This window comes from Chionomys nivalis, chromosome 7, assembly GCF_950005125.1.
Source record: "Chionomys nivalis chromosome 7, mChiNiv1.1, whole genome shotgun sequence".
NCBI classification, from domain to species: Eukaryota; Metazoa; Chordata; class Mammalia; order Rodentia; family Cricetidae; genus Chionomys; species Chionomys nivalis.
The window spans coordinates 3,562,385-3,580,861 of NC_080092.1; the positions used below are offsets into that span (position 1 = coordinate 3,562,385).

Genomic DNA, 18,477 nt, shown 5'->3' on the forward strand with positions numbered 1-18,477 from the left:
CGTCCAGGAATCTGATTTCTCCTTTTATGATGTGGGTTCTTTGGGTCAAACTCAGGTGGCCACGCTTGATGGCAGGCATATGCACCTCCTGAGTCATTTCACCAGCCCAAAAGAATCCACTCCGATGGTCTCCTAAACTGTTCCTTTTTCTTCCATTTTCAAATTTTATCAATACCACACATTTGTCAAGTAATTCAGGCTCAGGAATTTGGGGAATCTAGGTTTCCACATATCTCCAAGATTTTATTTTATTTTATTTTGAGACAGGGTTTTGTGTGGCTCAGATTGGCCTTGAACATTACCGGTAACTGAAGCTCACCTTGAAATTCCTAATTCCATAATTCCAAGTGCTGGTATTAGGTGTGTGAGCCACCAAACCCACAGAGCAAACTATCACTCATCACATTCAGGGATGAAAAGAGCTAGATAATTCTCATGTTTGTCTTAGCTGTACCCAATAACTGAGAAGGAAAGACAAGAAGAGAAGCAGGTTAAGGGATCGTAATGAGTTTGTGTAAGAACTGGTGAATGTATGGTGCGAAAATTCAAAGTTACATAGTTGAGTGGGTTTAAACCCAGAAGATTATAAATTTCTATCAAATATGTACTAATAGAGAACAAATCACTCTAGTTTGATAGCTAAAACTACCAAAAGCTTACTCAGTTTTTGTGAGAAAGCTGGGAACAGCACATCCGGATGGTTCTGACTGGAGTCTCTCACGTGCCCACATAGAAGGCTCCACTTCCAGCTTCATGTGTATGATTACTAGCTGGCTGTTAAAGCAGCTTCTCAATATGGCACCTGGCTTCCTCTCTGGCCTAGAATTCACTGCAATCCTCCTGCCTTAGGCTTCTAAGTTGTGGTATAACAAGCACCATGTCAGGCTTGGCATCCTATCACCTTCTTAATACTGTATTAGAAAGAACCCAGTCACTAAATCAGCCCACACTGAAAGGTGTGTGCTGATGTTTCATGTGGGAATAGGAATATCAGTTTCAGCTCTTTCACCTTGCAAAACCACACTAGATTAACTTTACTAAAGCACTTTATTAGCATTAGTATTCTTATGATTTCTCTCAAGTGTGACCACAGTTTAACAACTAGCTACTTTGTCAGTTTTTAAAGCCTATATCCCAGCCCTCCATTTTGCAGTTCTCTGGCTTTAGTCACTTGCTGTTTCCAAACACCTCCAGGATCTATCATCTGAATTCATGCTTTCTTAGCCCAAAAGTCTGGTGCTTGGGGCTGGAGAGATGGCTCAGCAGCTAAGAGCATTGGCTGCTCTTCCAGACCTGCGTTTGTTTCCCAGCACTCACATGGTGGTTTACAGCCAACTGTAATTCCAGTTCTAGAAGGATTCAACACCCTTTTCTGGCCTCCACCAGCACTGCACACATGTGGTGCACAGACATACACACAAGCAAAACACCCGTACACATAAAATAAAAATAAATATCTTTTAAAAAAAAGTCTAGTTCTCAAACAATGGATGCTCTTTGGAGTGTGTTAGTGTGTAAAGAAGCCTGGATACCTCAAGCCCAATGTAACAATTCACTGCAATATGCTAAAAGTTCATCTTATAGTAGATTCTAAAACAGACGAGGAGAAGCCAATGACTTTTTCCAAAATGTTTAGTAGGGATTGACTTAAGTCAAGATCCTTATTGGACACTAGCAGGAGAGCGTTATTCTTTCATAGAAGGGCCGCTTTTGGAAACAAAAGGCGACGGATAACATTCTACTTCATTTCTTCAGGTCTCGAAAAACTTCACACAGCTAGTTGAGAAAAGCCTGTCACTATCCTCAACAGTTACCCCATAGCTCCTAAATAAACTATGGAGCTGTGCTGGTACAGGGGGCTGGGGGGGGGGGGCTCACTCACCCTTGTAATCCCAGCCTCTGGGACGCAGGGGAGGAGGATTGAGTCAAGTTTCAGGACAACCTGAGCTAAATAGCAAGCTCTTGACCAAAAATAAAATAAAATAAATGGAGCGTGTGGGCGTACGCCTTTAACTTCAGCACTGGGGAGGCTGAAGCAAGAGGATCTCTGAGTTCGAGGCCAGTCTGGTCTACAGAGAAGAGTTCTAGGATATTCAGAACCTTGTCTCAAAACAAACAATCAAACAAAACAAAATAAAAACTAATGGTACCACTCAGAGCTTCCGATACTGAGAACAACGTCGTTGTCATAAAGGCAGCACAATAGGTACACTCGGCAACTACTCCTAATTTAAAAAGAAAACGTAAATTGTATCTATTCCTAAAGAGGAAATAAATAGAGTATGTGTCTAACAGTCCTGGAAGCTTCTAGGAGGTGGTGGTCTCTGCGGAAGGGAGAGAAGTAGGAAGGAGACATTCTAGAGTATTGCGCTACTTATTGGTAGTCCAGGGCTTACCTTGAGCCGACGCTCCGGAGACCGACTCATCTTCTTCTTCCTCACTCAGCTTCACACGCCTGGTCCTGGCGGTTCCTCATTATTTCAGGGAACAGCACCAACTGGGGGTAAGCGACGACTGAAGCCACAACGGGGTGGAGGAGCCTCGGCTTCCCGCTCTTCAGGGGCGCGCACGGGGTTGAGGACAGAGCTCCAGTCTCTCCACAGGACGCGCTCCCGCTTTCCTCCGTGGAGGAGCGGCAGGGCTTGCGAGGTGCGGCGCCTTAGGAAGAGCCGGACGCAAAAGCGCCGACTCAACAATGTCTCTGACCCCTGCCGGATCCCTCACCACCGGGGTGAAGCCCTGAAATCGAATCCCCCGCTTGCGGAAATGAAGCACTAGGCCCCCGTGCGGTCCCACCCCTTATCTTCCGGTTCCGGGCCGCGCGCGTTCTTAGCTCCCGGGTTCTGCACGAGGCTAGGAGAGTCATGGAGAGCTCTGCGTCCGCCTCCACCCCGGCCTCAGCCGACACGCCGACCGCTCTGGAACGTCTGGATAGAGAGCAGGCGAGTGATTGGGGGACAGCGACTTGGAAGCAGGGTAGTTGGGGCCCGCGTGAGCCATGGGTGCGAGCGAGAGGCCTGGAAACCCAGAGCGGGCCCGAGAGTGTGTGGGTGCCCCGGAGCCCGAAGGAGGTCGCCGAAAACGCACCCCGGCGGGTTCGCTTCCTCGGGCCTGTGGCTCGTTTGCCTCCTGTTGATATTGGGCAAGAGCGCTCCATTCTGCAGAGTTACAGGACGCTTGTACGTGCACGTGCGAAAAGTAGCGTGCTTAGGGCCGGGCGTGTGACGCCCTGAAAGTGCTCCCAGCGCTATGCTCTTTTCCTGATGTTCCCTCTGTCGTGGAGGGCAGGAGAAGCTTCGGTAGAGCTTGTAAGGACACCTTGTAAACAGATACCGGGAGCAGGTATTTGGGAGTTCTTGATGGATTCATAAATTGCACTGGGTTCAAATTCTAAGAGCCCAATACGCTGATTGAAGTTTGCTCAATACCCGGGCTGTGGTGGCGCACGCCTTTAATGCCAGCACTAGAGAGGCAGAGACAAGCGGATCTCTGTGAGTTCGAGGCCAGCCTGATCTACAGAGTGAGTTCCAGGACAGGTTCCAAAGCTACAGAGAAACCCTGTTTCGAAAAAGAGAGAGAGAAATTTGACCGATAAAAAGAAAGAGTAGCAAAGGAAACAAACTTGTTTGTGTTTATGGGAGCAAGGGTTAACCTAAATTGAGAAAATTAATTTATTTCTGTGTTTCTGCAGATAAGAAAGGCAGTGGAAGTTCTGCTTGCACACTCCAAGTCAAGAAAAAACAATAATGAGTTACTTTCGAATGGGAATGAGAATTTATTTTTAATGGTGGTATTATGGAAAATTCCAAAGAAAGAACTGCGGGCCCGAATGTAAGTTCTAATTTACCTGTTCAGGGCTTTGTTGTTTTGTTTGGTTTGGTTTTTTTGTTTTGTTGTTGTTTGGCTTTTCTTCCTTCCGTTCTTTTTTTTTAATGGTCTCATTACAAAGGCTTGCCTGACCCCAAACTCAGGAATAGATCTGCCTCTGCCTCTTGAGTGCCCAGGCTTTAAATTTTGAGACTTACTTAGAGTGTATCTATTTCTGAGTATATGAATGTGTACCATATATCTCCAGTGCTTGCTGAGGCCAAAGGAAAGTGTCAGATCACCTGGTACGGGAGAGACGAGGTTTTGAGCAGCCCAGTGTGAGTACAGGAAACTGAACTAAGACCATCTGGGAAGGCAACAGGTGGTGGGATCTGCTGAGTGCCCTCGGCCCTGCTTGGGAGCCCTCTTCCCCCACCCCCTTATTCTTTTATAAGATATTTTTAGAACCAGGTGTGTCAAAGACAGGCAGATCTCTGAGTTCAAAGTCAGTCTGGTCTACAGAGCTAGTTCTAAAACAGCCAGGGCTACACAGAAACCGTGTCTTGAGATTAATAAAAATATTTTTTAGGTTGCATTTTTTTTGGGGGGGGGGTTAGGGGCACACATGTGGAAGTCCGAGAATAAATATAATTTCTCATCTGCCGCGTTGGTCCTGGAATTGAGCTGTAAGCGTGTGTCTTTACCCACTGGTTCATCCCGCCTCCCCGTATGCATTTATATTTCTGTTAGCTATCTTGTGTCAGCTTCCTCTGATGTAGGGTTGACAGATAATTGTGGTCACTCTTAAACTCTCACTTGACCAAATGTCTTATAGATTGTGTTCTGCTTGTTCTTTTTATCAAAGCAATATGTAGTATAGCTTGTTTTTCTCCAAAAAAAAAATGATGGCTCGGGGAGGTTTAGAGGGGAAAAACACTTTTGATTTCCAAATGTGTGCAGAAGCTTAGGGGAACCTGAAGAGGATCAGATTCCCTGGAACTTACAGATGATGCAAACTGCTATGTGGGTGCTGGGAACCAAACGTGGGTCCTCTGAAAGAGCTGCCAGTGCTCTCAAATGCTGGTCCAGCCCCACTTCACTTTAATCTATATGTCTGTAAACACATATGTTTATGTATGTATGTACACACGTGTGAAAACACGTGCTGGGGTATGTGAGGATATTCTTGGGTGTCTTCCTTGGGAATGCCATCCACCCCCTTTTTAGGCAGGTCTCATTTGCTTAGAGCTCATCAACTAGGGCCTCGAGTGCACCTTCCTCTGAGATAGGTCATGTTTGTCACCACCCTTCTCTCTGACATAGGTTCAGGGGATGAGCACAGATCCTTGTTTGTATGGTGAGTGCTTTAAGCTGTCTCCCGGGGGATGGAGCGTGATTCCTTCCTGTGCTGCGGGACTGCTCTACAGTGAGCTACACTCCCAGCCCTCTGCATCCTTTATTCCCATATCTTTGTTGAGTTTTTCTCTTGTGGGACATCCTTTTTTTCTTTTTTCTGTTCTTCCCCCACCTGTCTTAATTGATTTGATTTATTCTGGTTTGGGTGTGGGTTTTTTCTGGGCTGGCCTGGCACTTTCCACATTCCTTCCTCAACTTAAACCTGGAATTGTCAGCATACCTGACTTACTTTCCTTCAGACCAGTATTTGCTTAAGTAGAAAATAAATCAAGCCGGTGCTGGGCGGTGGTGGCGCACGCCTTTAATCCCAGCACTCGGGAGGCAGAGGCAGGCGGATCTTTGTGAGTTCGAGACCAACCTGGTCTACAGAGCTAGTTCCAGGACAGGCTCCAAAGCCATAGAGAAACCCTGTCTCGAAAAACCAAAAAAAAAGAAAAAAGAAAAAAAGAAAATAAATCAAGCCGGGCAGTGGTGGCGCATGCCTTTAATCCTAGCACTCAGGAGGCAGAGGCAGGCGGATCTCTGTGAGTTCAAGGCCAGCCTGGTCTAGAAGAGCTAGTTCCAGGACAGGCTCCAAAACCACAGAGAAACCCTGTCTCGAAAAACAAGAAAGAAAATAAAAGTGTAGGTAAATGGGGCTGACAGGATGGTTCAGGTAGATATGCTCGCCCCCAGTCCACGTGACCTGAGTAAAATCTTTTGGCACACATGGTGGAAGGAGAGAAACAGTTCCCAAAACTTGTCCTCTGAACCCACATGTGTGCCATGGTACACCGACAGAATTTTTTTAGATGAGAGTAAGTGTGTGTTTTGGATAATACTTTCTCTGGAATCATTGCTCTTTGTGTTTTGCCGTTGTTTTACAGGTCTTTGCCTCATAGTATTCTAACAGATTCATCAGAAGTCTGTTTGTTTACCAAAGATGACTGTGAGTCGCCTGAACAGACAGAATGTTTCTATAAAGCGCTTTTGAAAAAACATGGCGTGAACAGCATCTCTCGGGTAGGAATCATGTTGCTACTTTGAAGTCCTTTCAGAGATCTAATTGAAAAGAAATATGATACACTGCTGTATTTTTTAGTCTATTTTTCTCTTTAGTTTTTCTTTATGGGTATGTGTATATGCCCCTAAGCCTGCGTATGTGTACAGTGTGGATACAGGTGTACTTGAAGACCAGAGAGGGTTTCCATTCCCTTGGAGCTGGAGTTGCAAGTGGTTGCGAGTTGCCTGATGGCTATATTTTTTTTTTCTGTTTCTCCTCGTACTAGGAACTGAATCCAGAGCCTTACATATGCTAGTCTAATGCTCTGTCCCAAACTCCCAATATAGATCAGGCTGGCCTCCAACTTAGAGGTATCTTTCATCTGTGGAATTAAATTACCCCAGGCTTGGATTAAAGTTGTGCACCAGGTGCTGCCTCCCCGCCCCCATCTCTAAAACATTTGCTTTTTAAAAACATGCCTGGGTGTTTTGTCAGCGTGTGTCTGTGCGCCTGGTAGGTACAGGAACCCATGAAGGGCAGAACAGAGTATTGGATTCCCTTGTGCTAGAGGGGGGTGCGCTTGGCTGACCCACTACGTGGGTACTGAATCAAACACAGGTCCTCTATAGAGCAGCCAGTGCACTTAACCTCTAAGCTATCTCTCCGGCTCCTGTTTTACTTTGTTTTGGGATAGCATCTTCCTCAATTGCCTGGGCTAGCCTCAAAGTTAGCATTCTCCAATCTGAGACTCAAAAAAAAAAAAAAAAAACCAACTCAGGGTTTTGTCCTGGGTCTTTAAATCATTCTTCTCGGTGTCCCCGGCATCTGACACGGTGCTTGGCAAACTCTAGGTGCTCAGGAATTCATTAAACTGAGAAGGGTGTGAGTCTAGGACTAACCTGAATGGGAAGCATTAAAGATTTCTTCTTTTGTGTCAGGTTCTTAAGGTTTTTAGTTTTGCTTTTTTTTTTTTTTTTTCTAGATTATCCCTTTTAGAACTTTAAAAACAGAATATAAAGCCTATGAAGCCAAGCTCCGCCTCCTGGGTAGCTTTGACATCTTCATTGCTGATGAAAGAATTAGACGGCATTTGCCTACACACATAGGAAGACACTTCTATCAGAGGAAGAAGTAAGTTGATTTGCGATGAGGGCTTCAGTTGTAGGAGTTTTTATCTTTGTGGTGTTCTGAGATCTGTGTGTTTTTACAGAGTTCCAGTATCTGTAAACCTTCTGGCCAAGAATCTGTCCAAAGAGATTAAGAACTGTATCACAGGGACCGTCTTAAACATCTCCAAACAAGGTTCTTGCAGGTAACAAGAGGAACATCTATGCAAACCTTTAAACTTTACATGTTATGGCAATCACATCCATTTTTTTTCTTTAAAGAGTGGTGTTAATGAAACCAGATTCTTCTATTAAAACCCTAAGAGACCAGATGGTTGTAGATCTTTGGGTAGATCTCTGAGTTCGAAGCCAGCCTAAAATACAATGCAAGTTCCAGGACAGCCGATCTCTGTGAGTTCAAGGCCAACCTGTCTACAGAAGTAGGTTCCTGGACAGAATCCAAAGCTACAGAGAAATTTATCTTGAATGAACAACTAAAATACAGTCTTCTAGGAAAATTTTTCTTAGAAGTGACTTTAGGTCCCCTATTAACAAGTTCGTTGTCGTTGTGATCTGATTTTCCTATGTATTCACCCCAGTAGGGCACCAGCTGCAGACCAAAGAAATGCTTCTCTAGGTCTGTGGCATTACTCAGAGAAGCACATCTGACTAAAGCAGCTAAGTAACTGAAGGCCGTGTACCACTGAAGTTCTCTGTCCAGCTATAGGCAACTCAGTGCAAAGAGTTTACATAGCCTTGGGGAAATGCCTCTTCAGTCTTGTCCTTGTGTAGACCTGTTGATATCCCTCCTTTCTGGGGCATGTTTCAGCTGAGAGGAAGGAGCTACATACTTAAACCTCGGGTTCATTCTCACCCAGGGTCCTGAACTGTTTGCAGCCTTGACCTTTGGAGTCAACAAGATGGTTCAAGTTTAAGGCTGGCGACTTGTTTTTGATCCCCAGGACCCACATGGTAGAAGGAGAGTGTCAACACCTGCATTTGTCTTCTGACCTCCACATACTGTGAGACACCAACATTCACACAACACATACACACACGCACAAACTCAAGTACAGTTCCCAGCACGCATGTTAGATGTGGCTTACAACCACCTGTAATTCTACCTCCTGGGGGGGGTTTGAGTGCCTATGGGCTAAAAGCTTATGTGAACAGACAGAGACATACATACATATAATTTAAAATTTTTTAATCCTAGCATTGGCAAAGCAGAGGCAGATAAATCTCTGAGTCAGAGACAAACTTGGTCTACATAAAGAATTTCAGGCCAGCTAGAGCTATCTACTGAAAACCTGTGCCTAAATAAATAAATTTTAAAAAAGCTTTTATATAGGGCTGGAGAGATGGCTCAGAGGTTAAGAGCACTGACTGCTCTTCCGGAGGTCCTGAGTTCAATTCCCAGCAATCATGTGGTGGCTCATAACCATCCGGTGCCCTCTTCTGGCCTGCAGGGATACATGGAGGCTGAACACTGTGTACATAATAAATTTCTTTTTTTAAAAATCTTTTATATAATGTAATAAGATGCCTTTGTTCTTTTGATATGGTGTTTCACTGTATAATTCTAGCTAGCCTGGAACTCACAGAGATACTCTGGCATCTCCACTGAATATTGGGATTAAAGGCATGTCCCCTCAGACACACCCAAAAACATGGGTGCCATTATACCCAGTAAGGATAATGATTGCCTATCAGCCTTATGTGGTCATAGATGGTATCAGTGTTGCCTCCTACTTGCAAGAGGGAAGCACCCCTGGTTGGTTTCAGTTAAGAAGAGTTGTCATAGGCTGATGTCACAGAGCCACAAAGGTTGGAGAAGCTGAGTATAGTAACTCACATGGTCCTAACATGGGGAGGCCTGTGTGGCATAGTGATTCTGTGTTTCTTTCATACTTCTCTTCTCTTTGCCTGGCACAATGGCTTCCTGCCTTCTCTCTCACCCTGCTGTTCACCTCAAAAAGCTCTGTATGCATGCACATGCAGAATAGACAGCTAGCCAGTGTCTGGCTGAGAAAAGGAGCTAGTCAACTGCTGTCCAGTTGACGCTTCACAGACTGCCCCACAGTAAACCTCTAGTGGTGGGCCCTGCTACAGGATCCCTCCTGGGCTTCCCAATCATTGCCTATTATTCCTTGACCTTTGATGAAGTATGCTGTCTGTAAGAAGTAGGAACTCTACTGTGAAGGGCCCATCTGGATGGATATGAAACTATAAGGTTGCAGTGACCCTTGAGTGATTCTGCTCAGAACAACTTTAGGGACCAGTATTGTGGGTGTCGGGGCCGTTTCTGGGGTCAGTTCTTTATACACTGAGTTCACAGGAGTTGAACTGCCACTCTCAGCCTCCATGACTTAAGTTCAGGCTGTCGGGCTTCTGTGGCAAGTTCCTTTACTGGCTGGGCCATCTCATGGTTCAACCGTGTTTCTTCAGCACGGTGGTATTCTACTTTAGGCAATAGAGTTCTAAAATACAAAAGTTAAGAGTCTCTTTATTAAATTCTAGTGCTGTGCGTGTTGGTCACACTGGAATGAAGCCTCAGCACATCCTTGAAAACATCCTGGCTGTCTCAGAAATGCTTTCAGAAAAACTGCCAGAGGTACAGTATGGCGAGTGCTTGAGTTGTGACATTGAGGGAAGCAGCAGTGTGTGTGTAGATAACATCATTTCTTTGTTTCAGAAATGGCAGAGTGTGAAACTCTTGTTCCTAAAAACTGAGAAGTCGGTTTCCCTTCCCATTTTTTCCTCATTTGTCACATGCCAGGATGAAAACAACATCATGTCCTTCAATAGCCTGAGGAAAAAGGTTAGTATAAGTTAGAATATTGGGTGGGGTGGGCATAATGATCAAAGTGTAAGCCAGGTGATAGGGCACACCTTTAATCGCAGTGTTCAGGAGGGAGATGTTACATGAAGGGGGTTCCTTGTTTGTCCCGGTCGCCCGGCTTGCTTAGCCCCAAAATAACCACACAGAAACTGTATTTATTAAAACACTGCTTGGCCATTAACTCTAACTTCTTGAGAGCTTGTTTGGAGGTTCTAGCAGGGGAGCGCAGCTACTCGTATACCCTTGACCGAAGACCGGTCCTCTTCTATTCGGGGAAGGTCGTCCTCTTCGACCAAGCGCGCAGCTTCGGGAGGGACGCACATGGAGCGGTGAGGGAGGAAGGAGACACCCGCCTAGCCAGCCAGATCAGCCGAATCAACCCTGGCGATCAATGGGGTGACAGATATCGCAGCCAGATCGCCCTCACATCCTAACTCTAACTTCTTATTGGCTAACTCTTACATCTTAATTTAACCCATTTCTATTAATCTGTGTATTGCTGCTTTGCTGTGGCTTACCTGCTAAAGTTTCGACCAGTGTTTGTCTCCTGTGGCTCCATGGCAGACTCCACTTCCTCCTCCCATGCTATAGGCCAAGGCAGTTTCTTTATTCATTAACCAATAAAAGCAACATATAGACAGAAGGACCTCCCACACCAGGGAGCGTGGGAGCATGCAGGTAGACATGGTGCTAGAGGAGTTGAGAATTCTACATCCTGATCCACCTATAGTAGGAAGAGACACTGGGTCTGGCTTGGGCTTCCTCCAACAAGGCCCTGTGTTTTAAACCTATGTTCAAATAGTGCCATGTTCTAATGACATCTATAGGTACAATTCTTTGGGGTGGGGGGGCAACAGGGAAGGAGCCTCTTTCATCAGCAGGAGTATTCACAGGTTCTTCAGCCATTCCAGGCTTGGGCCCTGAGGGTCATGGGGGTGGCTGGGCACATCGGGCATGTTCCCATTATCTCATACAGGGACTGGGTAGTTGTAGGGTGTTGCCTGGTTGATCAGGGAAGCATACTTGGTGTAGGGGCTGATTATGGGCATAATTATAACGAGGCCTCAGGTTGAGAAGGACACCACCAGTACCGGCTCCTTTGCCCAGGCATTCTTGAGGAAAGTGGTGATTCTTACAGCCATCTTCTATAGGGGCCATTCTTATTCAAACCACCATACAAATTTCATTCTCTTTTAAATTGCTGTTGTGGGATACTTGATCACACTTTGAGCCCTGAAGTTTTATTTGCGTTAATGAAATCAAAGCAACTTTGTGTCAGGAGGCCAAATTAGCAACCAGTGGATGGAAAGTTATTCTAGAGTGTCTGTAAGACAATAGAGATGTGCACAGGAAGTAATAGGGAGGGACTTAGTGCAATGTGGGTTCTTTTGGTGGAGTGGAAGTACACTCGGAGATGCCAGCAAGGAGAAGTCAGCTAATGGCTACGTAACCTCTCTGATCCAGTAGGTTTTTCACCCCAGCCTTTGATTCCCAAGACTTGCTGATAAATAGAACAATAGAGATTTAACTAAAAACTATATTTGAGCCGGGTGGTGGTGGCGCATGCCTTTAATCCCAGCACTTGGGAGGCAGAGGCAGGCGGATCTCTGTGAGTTCGAGACCAACCTGGTCTACAAGAGCTAGTTCCAGGACAGGCTCCAAAACCACAGAGAAACCCTGTCTCGAAAAACAAAACAAAAAAACTGAAGAAAGGAGCTTGTGAATGGAATGCAGATCTCCAAGAACAAAGATCTCTATTACCTCGATAATTTGGAGTTGTGTGTCATCATTCTCTTAATAGTTTGCCAAAAAAAAAAAAAAAAAACTATATTTGGCAGCAGTGACATAGCTGGCAGAATTCCAGCCAGGTTGCAGCCTGAACGGCTGGGCACTGCTAGAGAAGCAGCGGGTGAAAGTGTGGCCCCTGAGCAGAGGATAGAAGTTGTCCTCGCTTCTTGGAATACGCTTACAGGTCATCTTGTTTGGGTTTTGGTTTTTTTTTTTTTTCCAGTTTATCTTTCATTTTGCTTTATTTAGGGGTTCCCCACCCCTTTGGTTTTTCAAGTCAGGGTTTCTCTGTTCTTTGGAGCCTGTCCTGGAGCTCGCTCTGTAGACCAGGATGGCCTAGAACTCAACAAACATCTGCCAGTCTCTGCTTCCTGGGTGTTGAAGCCACTACCTTCTGACTGTTTAGAATTTCTTATTTTATGTATATGAATTACGTTCTGAGTATTCTGCACCCTGGGGGGGTGGGCAGGAAAGTCAGAAGAGGGCATCAGATTCCCAGGAAATGTTCTCCAAAGTTATTGTGAGCCACTATGTTGATTATGGGAATCCAGCGAGGTCTTCAAGAACAAATGCTCTTAACCACTGAGCCATCTCTCCAACCACCTTTTATTTTGTTGGGGCAAAGATTTCTATCACCACCATGCATCTAAAATTTCTATTGGCCCTTTTATTTACTTGTTTGTTTATTGTTTGGTTTGGTTTTTTTAGACAGGGTCTCACCATGTATACTGTCTGTATACTAGACAAACCTTGAACTCACAGAGATCCATCTGCAACTTAGAAGCACAATCTAACAATGTAAAGAGCAAGCCTTTTGATACTGCAGCTGGTTGTCTCTACCCATAGTCAGCTAACACTGAAATCACGGTGACAAGTTACTTCACCCTTGCTGGGACCACTCTGCTACATGCTGTAGCATTCCCAACCTGGTGACCTGTGGGATTTGTGAAGAGCTGGTGCTGATAGCAGCAACTGGGTGAATCAGCTCTGCAGATAACCTTCCTTCCTCCTTCCAGAATGCTCTTTATTATCTGTGCTGCTACTAGAATATACTGCCTACAATTAGGGTGGGTCTTCCCAAACCCATTTAAGGAATCGATCCCAACACTTGGAAGGCAGAGGCAAGTGTATCTCTGAGTTTGAGGCCAGCCTGGTCTATATAGTGAGTTCCAGGACAGTCAGGGCTACACAGAGAAACCCTGTCTTGGAAAAAACCAAAGATAAACAGTTAAAGGTATAGGAGTGATTGGCAGGAACCTTGAAAGTATGCTGAATCCAACCATCTAAAGCACATTGAAGACTGGAGGCTCAAGGCTAGGGAGATGACTCCATTGGTGAAAGTGTTTGCTATGCAAACATGATATCTGAGTGTGATCCCAATTCTGGGGTGGTGGAGAAAAATGGATCCCTATGGCCAGTCAGCCTAGCGTAACCTAATCGTCAAACCGCAGATCCCAATAAGAAAGTGGGTGGCTCCTAAAGAGCTTCAGTTGATCTATGGTGTGCTCATACACACTTACACAAAAGATGGGTGGGTCAGTAATGATTCAAACCAAACCAGGGCTTAAGTGGGAATGGGTTTTCCTTTATTTATTTATTTTTGGTTTTTGGAAACAGGGTTTCTGTGTGGCTTTGAAGCCTGTCCTGGAAGTAGCTCTTGTAGACCAGGCTTGCCTCGAACTCTGCCTCCCGAGTGCTGGGATTAAAGGCCTGCGCCACCACCACCCACTGGGTTCTGCTTCCCTAATGTAGGTGCTAGGGTTTAATTTCTCTCTCTTTTACCTTCTGTTTTTCATTCTCGTGCTTACAATTTGGTGATGGGTATTGAACTGTTGAGCCCTTGCAGGGCCTTGCGCATAGTAAACATGTACCCTACCGCTAAACTAAATCCCTAATTTTTCTTTTTGTTTGAGACAGAATCTGAGTCTTTAGTACATAGACCAAATTGGCCTTTGAGTTTGCCATCCCCCTATCAGAGCCTCCCAGCTAGCTAGGAGTGCAAGCATGTGCTAATATTCTGCTGTTATTTCACCTACCATCTGTGGGGTGGGTGGGTGGGTGTATAGCTCCAAGTCAAGGTAGGCAGCCGGTTGTAGTAGAGAGTGTCAGTGATTTATCTTGTGGCAGGTAGGTAGGAGAGGTGCAAGGCCAACCCCCTTGGGTACACATTGAAACACCTGTCACCCCACAAACAAGTAGAGCTGACTTTTAAGTGCTTGGAAATAGGCATTCTGTATGCATGGTCAAGGATGCTGTAGGGAGTTTATGAATAATCAGAACTGTAGCTTCTCAATCTGTTTTCTCTGAATGTTTTTCCTGCTAATCTTTTATCTGTTGTTTTGGTAGGTAATAAAGAAAAAAATGAATTATGAAAAAGAAAAGTCGAAGAAGAAAAACAAAATGTTAAGGAAAGGCTCCAAAAAGGCTGCATCTCAAGGTAAAACTAGCAGTGCTCCAGTGAAGGCCCCAAGACCCCAGAAGAAAAAGACCAGCAAAGTAAAAACACAACCTGAAGGGACAGACGAGAGTGAAGAAGCAATCCCACAGCTGGTCCCAATAGGAGAAACACCGAATAAAGAAAACCTGGAGGTATTTTTATTGGCATTGGTAGTTGCTGTGTGTCAGGCAAGCAGGGCTAAGTGATGGAGTCTTAGTTTTCAGGCTGTAGGAAGGCAGGTACTGATTGACTTTATCCTGAAACATCTTGAGTGATGTAAAAGGCCTGTGTTACTCGGTGACAGTTCATCTTCTAGGAGGTAACTCACGTGTGTGGGTATTCATTGTAGCGGGTCCATTAAGTGGGCAATCCAAACACGTAAACATAGGATGTGTCTGCTGCCAGCATAGTACCACATACTGGTGTGAAGTTCTTGGTTTTGAGACAAGGTCTTGTGTTGTTAGCCTGAGCTTACCTCCAAAGTGTTAGGATTGCTGTCACTGTACCAGTCAGCCTTTATTATTTTTAATAAAAGGAAAATAGAAGTAGGGATGTATTCTAAAATAAAAACTGACTGGGTATTGGTGGTGCACGCCTTTAATCCCAGCACTCAGAAGCAGAGGCAGGCAGGTCTCTGAGTTTGAGGCCAACCCTGGTCTACAAATTGATTTTGCTTTTTTTTTTTTTTTTTTTTTTTTTTTTTTTTTTTTTTTGGTTTTTCGAGACAGGGTTTCTCTGTGGTTTTGGAGCCTGTCCTGGAACTAGCTCTTGTAGACCAGGCTGGTCTCGAACTCACAGAGATCCGCCTGCCTCTGCCTCCCGAGTGCTGGGATTAAAGGCGTGCGCCACCACCGCCCGGCCTGGTCTACAAATTGAGTTCCAGAACTGTTTCACAGAGAAACCCTATCTCGTTAAAAAAAAAAAAAAAAAAAAAAAGTTATGTACTAGGCTGAAGTATGAGCTGAACCCAGCCTGGATTACAAAATGAGTTACAGCCAGGTGAGACCGTGTCTCAGAAAGAAAAGGACAGAAAACAAATGTCTGGTGATAGAAAAGGCCATTCCTCATTTCGCCATGCCGAGGTTACACTTAGAAGTTACAATCAGAATTGTGGCTCCTTAAGTTTGATTGTGAAATCTTGGTCCTTGTTGTTCTAGACTTAATTTTCTTTCCTTTTTTTTCTTTTTAAGATGCAAGAAAATATCACAGGGGGAAAGTCTCCAAAAAAGAAACCTGATACAAATACACATCCGGGAAAGAAAAGGAAGGCCCTACCAGCTACAGAGACCCCAGAAGCTTCAGAGCCTGAGACCGCAGGAAAGAAGCCAAGAAATATGCCAGAAACCAGAAAACCAGAGGCCAAGTTCTTTAAACCCAGGAAATCTTCCAACGCGCCCAAAGACAAAAAAGCCCAAGCAGCCCACTCAAACTAAAATCAGGTTTCTCCGTCTGAAGGAACTGTCAAAGTTAACTTGGGCAGGGAGGGTGTGGTGTCATACACTGTGGGACATAGAGATAGGCAGATCTGTGTGGATTTGAGGCCGACCTAGTTGTCTACCTAGGGAGTTTAGGCCAGCCAGAACTACATAGTGAGACCCTGTCTCAACAGACACACTTGAACAAAATTGGGTGTGCACTCCTGCGTTAACACTCAAGAAGCCAAGGCCAGAGAGTCATGAGCTTGAGGGGAGCCTAGAGTTTGGCAAGAATCTGTCTTTAAAGACCAAACTTCAGTCCTGGGCTTGGTGGTATAACACTTTGCTAGCGTATGCAAGGTCCTGGCTTCAGTACCCAGAACTGTTTAAAAAAAAAAAAAAAAACACACACACACACACCTGCACATAACAAAAGGTACTCTGGTCCTGACCCCATGCAGTCTTATCCAACAATTCATTTAATGTTTTTGTAAAGTTTCCAGAGGTGATTCTGAATTAATGTTTCTATTTGTAAAAGACTAGGGATTTGAAGCAAAAGCATCTATTTTTGTTGTTCAGTGTATTTCTTGATAAGAGTGCTTTATGTTGTGTTTTAATAAAGTGTGGCATCTGCTCTGGTAAACGGTACTGTGCAGTGATGTTGTGCATCTCACCTGACTAATTTGAAGACATGTAGCCGCAGCTTTCCATCTCAACAGGAGAATTTAGTCACTTGAACTGTTAAACTAGCTTGTGCAAATACTCTAAGTAGCCAATTAAAGGATTGATAGGTAATGACTCAGGCTAGGAGCACTGGCTTCTCGTCAGAGGACCCAGGTTCACTTCCCAGCAGCTTCACAGTGGCTCAGGGCTCTTAACTCCAGCTCCAGGGAGCTGAGGCCTTCTGGCCCCAGGCACCAGCCCAGAAATGATGCAGATGTGTATATATATGCAGACAAAACACCTAAACATTTTAAAAAAATTGAAAATCAACTATAATTCCTTTTGTAGGTCTTAAAAGAAAGGAAGAAAGAAAAATCAACTACAAAGTGGAACTGAGAGGTTTCTTGTGCTCCTCATGGTCACCGAGTTAACGTTGATAATGAGCTAGCACAGGTTAAAGGGCATCCTGGAGTGCCTCTGCGTAGTACTCTGTGGTTTTAGTCTCGGGCACCAGACCTCATTACGGATGGTTGTGAGCCACCATGTGGTTGTTGGGAATTGAACTCGGGACCTTTGGAAGAGCAGGCAATGCTCTTAACCTCTGAGCCATCGCTCCTGCCCAGAGATGCTTTTTTTTTTTTTTTTTTTGGTTTTTCGAGACAGGGTTTCTCTGTGGTTTTGGAGCCTGTCCTGGCACTAGGTCTTGTAGACCAGGCTGGTCTCGAACTCACAGAGATCCGCCTGCCTCTGCCTCCCAAGTGCTGGGATTAAAGGCGTGCGCCACCACCGCCCGGCCCAGAGATGCTTTTAAAAGAATATAAATGCAGGGCGGTGGTGGCGCACGCCTTTAATCCCAGCACTCCGGAGGCAGAGACAGGCGGATCTCTGGGAGTTCGAGGCCAGCCTGGTCTACAAGAGCTAGTTCCAGGACGGGCACCAAAGCTACAGAGAAACCCTGTCTCGAAAAACAAAAAAAAAAAAAGGGGGGGCGGTGGTGGCGCACGCCTTTAATCCCAGCACTCGGGAGGCAGAGGCAGGCGGATCTCTGTGAGTTCGAGACCAGCCTGGTCTACAAGAGCTAGTTCCAGGACAGGCTCCAAAACCACAGAGAAACCCTGTCTCGAAAAACCAAAAAAAAAAGTAAGAAAATCTTTAGCCGGGCGATGGTGGCGCACGCCTTTAATCCCAGCACTCGGGAGGCAGAGGCGGGCAGATCTTTGTGAGTTCGAGACCAGCCTGGTCTACAGAGCTAGTTCCAGGACAGGCTCCAAAGCCACAGAGAAACCCTGTCTCGAAAAACCAAAAAAAAAAAAAAAAAAAAAAAAAAGACCCACTTGACAGTTTCTAGTTAATAGGAACAAAACTCAGTGGTAGAATGATTGCATACCTGATGTTTTATTTTAAAATGGTCTTAGTTAAATACAACCTGTGATTACACACACCTGTAGCGTCTTAGTTAAATACAACCTTCTGTGACTACACACACCTGTAGTCCCAGCACCCAGCAGAGCGGCAAAATTGGAAGCTATCAGATGACTCCTGTTCTCAGGCCTGGGAAATGCTGGGGCAGGTGTGTGTGAGCTACAAATCACCCGTGCTTAGTAATAACATCCTGGGCTGGGATCCCTGATGCGGGCATTTAATTCCAGCACTCAGGAAGTGGAGGGAGGAAGGTCTCTGAGTTATAGGACAGCCGGCCAGGACTACACAGTGAAACCCTGTCTTGAAAAAAACAGAAGAAAAAAAATGACATCTTTTCAAATTTTTAACATCTTTACCAAATTCTCAGCAGGTGAAGACTCAGCATACTAGCCATCAGTAAAAAACCTCTTCCAATTTTGGCATTACCTTTTACATATGATAGTCCAGTGAGGACTCTTATATATGCACTCCTTGTTAGGACTTTCTTCAGAATAATTGAGGCATTAATTGGGTGAAGAAAATACTATGTTGCATGGGCCCCACTCTCCCCACCATGAGTGTCCACGTTGCTTCAATTCTGCAATCAAGGGCCTAATGCA

General features: G+C 45.1%; 1 protein-coding gene and 1 pseudogene across 1 annotated transcript; one reads left to right on the forward strand and one right to left on the reverse strand.

The window, feature by feature from the left end:
• Positions 1–2,800: 2,800 nt before the first annotated feature.
• Rsl1d1 (ribosomal L1 domain containing 1) lies at positions 2,801–16,441 on the forward strand. Its single transcript, XM_057776646.1, has 9 exons — positions 2,801–2,942; positions 3,692–3,831; positions 6,090–6,225; positions 7,188–7,336; positions 7,416–7,517; positions 9,832–9,925; positions 10,007–10,132; positions 14,288–14,530; positions 15,569–16,441. The coding sequence occupies exons 1-9, from the start codon at positions 2,865–2,867 to the stop codon at positions 15,809–15,811; spliced, it is 1,311 nt and encodes a 436-aa protein (XP_057632629.1). The 5' UTR covers positions 2,801–2,864; the 3' UTR covers positions 15,812–16,441.
• LOC130878613 (NADH dehydrogenase [ubiquinone] 1 alpha subcomplex subunit 3-like) lies at positions 11,041–11,295 on the reverse strand (annotated as a pseudogene).
• Positions 16,442–18,477: the final 2,036 nt, after the last annotated feature.